The sequence below is a fragment of the Anoplophora glabripennis genome, unplaced genomic scaffold, assembly GCF_000390285.2.
Source record: "Anoplophora glabripennis isolate ALB-LARVAE unplaced genomic scaffold, Agla_2.0 scaffold760, whole genome shotgun sequence".
Lineage (NCBI taxonomy): Eukaryota > Metazoa > Arthropoda > Insecta > Coleoptera > Cerambycidae > Anoplophora > Anoplophora glabripennis.
In genome coordinates, this window is record NW_019417081.1 from 135,788 (window position 1) to 142,224 (window position 6,437).

Here is a 6,437-nt window from a genome sequence, read left to right on the forward strand (position 1 = left end):
AATTTAGTTTTTCAAATTTAATTTGTTTAAAAATGACTGAAAAAATGTTAATATTTATTAAATTGTTAAGATAGGTAATCATTATAAAATAAAATAGTAACCTCTATACTTTAGTTTCCTTCGAATTTAAAAAAAAAATCGTTGTAAGTTGATTAGAAGCTGAGATAATTTTTTTTTTATTTAATCGCAGTGACCTTAATTATTAATATTAAGAGCCGAAATTTGGAGAGAGTATACATTAAGAGCTATATTTTCATGTCCTTCCACATTAAGGTGAATTCAACTATTTAATTGCGAAAAAGAAGATAGCGGCGATGCGTTCTATTATTTGGTCTAGCGAACAAGTGCGGCGAGCGAGACGGAGCATGCGCGCTTAACAATTTATTAAATTTTAACATTTTATCAGTCATTTTTAAAAAAATTAAATTTGAAAAATTAAATTATCAGTAAATGCATAGGTCAATACAACTATTTAGGTACAAAAACAACTAATGATCAAAACCCTACAACGGCTGTGAGCTTGGGAAAAATGAATTGAAAATAGCATCTTCTTAGATAACAAATTCCGCCAACGCCAAGCTAATGAAGCTTTTGGGCTGAAATCTTTACCACTTATTAAGGGTGCAAAAAGCTTCAAAAATCCTGAATTACAAGTGTCTGCGATGAAAATTTCGCCCATTTTTGAGCTCTTGCGCATAAACAAATTGTCGGAATTTAATCGTACTTGTCTTATTTTACAGATTTATTTAATACCTACCTTTTTTGTATTCACCTTTTTTCTCTATGAATAACAGTTTTTTTACGCGAGTCAAAAAACCACTTTTCCATCATTTTGACCATTGTTTTAACAAAGTTTCCCAACTAGTCTCGAGTTGATTTTTTGATATTTTCTTTATAAAACGTTTCGGAACAATATTCCGCAGAGAAACTTCTAATAGTATTTTTTTCCCGAAATAAAGCTATAATGACTGGCCTAACAGCGGAGAACAAAATTTCGTTCGAAGATTTTCCACTGAATTTTTTCATTAGAAATTTAAAAAGAATTAAAAAAAAAAGGGAATTTCTAGGTAGGTATGTATGTCTCGTTTCACAAACTGCCGACAAAACTGACCAATAGGGAACCAAACATATGAACACAGTATTGAAACTGAAAAACCAACAAAAAATTTATGAAACTTTAAGATGTATTTATACTGTCAAAAATGTTAATCTACTAGAAACATTGAAAGATGAAGTTGGACTCCTAGTTTTGAAACATAGCATTTTCCATATTTAAGAGCGGTTTATCGCGATTTAAAAAATGGAGGTTGAAGGAGCAATTCTGGCTCCGGATTCTGATTCAGCGCGTCAAAATACATGAGGATACCTTGGATTAGTCTTTGGAACAGACCACTCTTCTTTTTTTGTATGTCTGTTCAATATATTTATTTTATTTTTGCAGAATAATTCACATAAAACAGATAATTAAAGAATAATAAACACGTATCGTAAGTTAGTGTTCAGTAGTTTCTTTTAAAAAACACATAAAAATATTAACCTGTGTAAGTCTATAATAAATGAAATATTTACTAACAAGAATTAAAAACATGAATACTGAGAACTTGATTAGTTCACATCTCCAACTTGTACGACCAATTCTGATGATGTAGGTCGCAAACAGTTCGTCAAAGACTGATTTTTAAAATTTAGTGGATATACTCAAATTCAGTTCATATTAGCTCTTTTGAAATCGAATTCGATATTTCACTAATTTTACACCTCAAAACAAACCTAACGAGGCCTCAAATCTCTACCATTTCTGATTATCGAGATGTCAACCAAATTTAGTTGGAGGATCTAGTTCGAGGATCATTTTCGGAAAGGTCTTCCATTCACAATTTTAAAATACATCTTTTTGTCTCAATTGGTTCGAAAGTTATGAGCAAGAAGATGATTTCGTGTTTTCGTTACATTTCAGTTTCTGAGATGACGTCTACATGAACGATTTTATAAACGTATCCACCTCAAAAGTGCTCTGTACTCACCGCATTCATTTTGTCAGTGTGGCTCAAGTTCCTGCCCAATTTCAGATTTGCAGCGACCAACATGGCTTCATCTACGGTCAACATGGGTTGCATGAGATCGTCTTGCATTATGTACCTTGACATTTTTCGGAATTGTTTGAGGTTTCTAGGTTCGCCATTTATTAAGACGGAACCGGTAGCACCACGACATCTGAAGATAAAAATATTATTTTAAAATTACATTAATTACAAATGATTGTTTTTATTATCTCACAGTAAAATGTAATTTTATTTAAAATTTAAAGATACTAGATACAGGGTCCAAAAATTTCTAGACATTACCGATATTTCCAAGATATGGAGAAAGAAATGGCCAATATTATTTATAATTTCCTTCTAATTATGTAATAATTGATAAAATAGAGCACAGAGTATAAACTCTAAGTATGATATATTTAATCAATTTCGCTATACAATATAAAACTCATTTTTTTCAATGATTTCCATTTGAGCACTTTTTTGCACCATATCACCTTCACAACAACAATTTTGTTGCGAAATTTGTTCTTTCACTAATTAAATGTCACTATTACTTTGTCCTGTAGACAATATTCGGAACTTTAATACTACCAGTTATTTCTCCATTGAAACAGCTTCACATGGCAAGTCCACTTAATGCATATATAATTATGATAAATGTATTCATACTTTAATCATTCTTATTGCCATACCAAACCCTAAAAAAGAGTCAGCCTCACCTTATTTTTCTTCATCTACGTGCAGATTTTAACGTAGGGGCGTACTCTTAATATTCTGATGCAATGAACAGAAAATAATCGAGTTACGATAACTAAAATCGAGAAAATATTTTCTGAAAATATTTATTTTGAATTACATAGTTGTATTTTGCCTAACTGAAATCGGGAAATCAAGAATGTAATGTTAGACATTTATATAATGTATTGTTTAACATACTCAGAGATAACTACATTTATAACCTTTGTGTAGGACCTACCATGAATATAATAATGTCAAGTATTTGCCTTCCAACTACTGATAAATTACTATAACCATCGAGACAATCTTCTAATTAACCTTTTACACCACGTCAATGATTCAGACGACCTTAAAAATTATTGCTAGTCATGCTAGGAATATATAGTATCTACATATATGTATATATTTTTTGTTCGGTAGTTACAGTGACCATTTTTATATGTCGTAGATAACATTTATGTTAACGGATGTAATTTTTTTGTTTAATTTATGTAAGCATAGGGCAAAATTCAATCTATTATAGTTTTGAAATAAGTTCGTACATTTCATTAAATTTTCCATTAATTGACCTTTTGGAAAATTCAAATGCAAGTGATATTTGTCCTAAAAATCTATTTACAGTATTATATGTAGAAAGTGAATCTTCTCAATTAATCAATAAATTACAAATTTAAAATAAACATCAGGTGTTTATTGTTCTCACATAACATTGTGCTCCTTTTTTACTTTTCTATTTATAATAAAAATAGTAGTAAATAGTTTAGTAAATTTTCTTGCGATATCAAAAAGGTACATAGAAAACCAAAGCTTGTGTTTATTATATCTCATTGTCAGTATATACTATACATATTTTTTTCATTTCTGTTTTTTCTGATTACAACAAAATATACATACCATATATTTGCTTTTATAGTTTGCATAATGTTTTGGTTTATTTACTGACCCTCCACAACGGATGGACTCAAGATTGTCTCTATTATGCTTTACCAATGCTTATAAGAAATCTGAACAATAGACAGTTTAAAAACAGAATAAAAATGTTTCTAATGAATAATGCTTTTTTGATATTGAACAGTTTTTTTGTGGGTAATGTTAATCTAATTTAATGTATTGTATTACCCTGTATATACTTATTTGTTATTATATTCTATTTAAAATTTTAAATATGCAAATTTTTTTTACTATTTTATTGTTTTATTATAGGTAAATTATTGTTCAGTCTATGACCTAGTTTAGTTTGTTTTAATGTGTTTCTTTCTTTCTTTCTTTTTTCTGTTTTGACGTGTGTAAACACTTTGTGTAATAACATGAAATTAAATAAATGTAATAAGTGAAATAAATGAAATGATTGCCATGGAACCAGTACGTGTGTGCGCTCTTTTAAGTTTACTAAGCAATTCTTTAAATCTTTGGAAAAATATCTTATTATAAAAGGTGCTCAGTCATTCTGTTCTAGATAAAAGACCATGTCCCATATTGTCCACCTCAATGATAAGGTTAACTGCGTTCAACATTTTTTTCTTAGCTCATGTAAGTTACTAGGTCGTTCTTTGTTGACTTTATCTTCCAGAGTCCACCATAGCAAGAACTACATAAGGAAAATCAGGAATTTTTGCGGACCATAAAATTACCCATTTCCAAGAAAGTTTCCTTTGTTTAAAACAGAATGGGATTATTATAAAACATTCTTATATACCATTTTTCACAAAAAAGTTTTAATCATTTTTTTTTTCATTAATGTAGGTCTTCAGGGTGATTCATTAACAATTGGAAAATAGAAAGCTGAAGATACTACACGTGAAATGGTGACCATTGGCGCAAACATGACTTAATACAAATATTGACAGTTTGAGAAATACGGAGTGTTGAAATTTAAAAGTTTCTGTATTATCATCTTAAAAATAGTCAGTTTTGCGATTTGTTGTTTGCATAGCATTTCCGATTAATTTTGGCGTAGCTCAAAAAGAATATTTCTTTCCATATAGTTGTTTTAAAGACCAGTAGTAATTCGAAAGAGCAACATTTAATTTCGATGTTTTTCTTTCGAGATATTTGCTCTTGAATGTTTCAATGTACACCTACTATTTTCCATTAATATACAATTATTTTCTTAGATATAAGCTGATATATTCTCTCTAAGGACCCCAGAAATTCTGCACTACTGGATATACCAGAAATTCAATCACTGATTTTAAATCCAAGTAGTATTTCTTTCACTTTATTTGATAAAACGGAACAATTTCGACTTATTTTACTTGCATTGCCGTTATCGAGCACTTCAATTAATTTAAAATGACTAGAACTATTGTTTCACAACAAAAAGCTTACAGATATTTTTTTATTAAAAATTCTATTTTAAATAATGTTGGTTGGTACAAATGAAAAGTCGAAACAAATCACTGGCGTAGAATATTTGCATTTTAGGAGCTGTGATCCACCTCTAGCAATTCCAAAATTTCCACGACAATGGTATTTTCAACATTTTCTCTAAAATATTCAACTCCATTCAGCTGCAGGTGTGGGAGAGACCCACATTAAATTTTACTGGAGGAAAGGGAGGTCTAAATTTTTAAATTCCGCCATTAGTGAGAAAAAAGTGCTATAAACAATTAAGAGAAACATATACATTCTTTTTTAAGAAAAATACAACACTCAAGCGTAACTAATTTTATAATCGTAGATATATAAAATGAGCAATAATATCATTAGTTGTTTATTCCTTTCTCCAGATGGTTTCTTGTCATAATAACACGCTAATATGCGCGACTACTATTCCAGGAAGAATATATAATATGTTAATCAAAATAATTACTAGATATGTTATAACGAAAAGGAAACACGTAAAATTTAGAAGTTGATGTATAATATTGAATACAGTGGCATGACATCTGACGCATTTGTGATTATTTATATCTACAAGCATAGATTTTAATGAAACAAAATTGCAAATTTATTTCATTATTTACAGCCTTTTAAAGCGAGTAAGAAATTATATGGTAATTTTAAGTCATTAAGCGCATTTTATACAATTCATAAAATATTATTAAATAACACAGGCGCACACAAAAAGAAAAGTGGTCTGTTCCAAAGATTAGACTATATATCCTTATGTATTGTGATACGCTGAATCCGAATACGGGGCCAGAGTTGATCATCACCCTCCATTAAATTCTTATTCCATTACTTACTCCATTAAATAAAATTAAATCGCGAAAAAACGCCCCTAAATAGAGAAAATAAGCAAAATCTTTGGAGGAACCGACTGAAAATGACTGCAGATCCATATTTACAAGTATATGTATTTTGATACGCAGTATCCGTATCCAAATTCAGAATTGCTCCATCATTCCCTAGCTTTTTTAAAATGGCCGAAAATCATCATTAAATACGGAAAATTCCACTCTAGGCGGGTATAGCATTTGGAACAATCGTAAAAAGAGAATGGAAGTTACTGCAGGACCATATCTACAGGGTAGGAGAGTACCGATGGTCTATCTGAAGTTACGTGAGAGCGTTAAAGTAAGCCATAGAAATCCATGCGATAGAGAAGGATGGCTATAATGAAGGCCTCTCATAGTCACCGCCCGTTTCGCCCTTCCACAAATAAGATCCACTTCTTATTTGTGGAAGGGCGAAATGGGCGTTGACTATTAGACG

General features: G+C 30.2%; 1 protein-coding gene across 1 annotated transcript in view; it reads right to left on the reverse strand.

The window, feature by feature from the left end:
* The window catches only part of LOC108912882 (ATP-binding cassette sub-family G member 1), a 92,992-nt gene that overhangs the window by 48,774 nt on the left and 37,781 nt on the right, over positions 1–6,437 (reverse strand). The window contains exon 3 of the mRNA XM_018718298.2: positions 2,025–2,214. Within this exon, the coding sequence (XP_018573814.1) occupies positions 2,025–2,214 (190 nt within the window). The remainder of the gene's footprint in view (positions 1–2,024; positions 2,215–6,437) is intronic.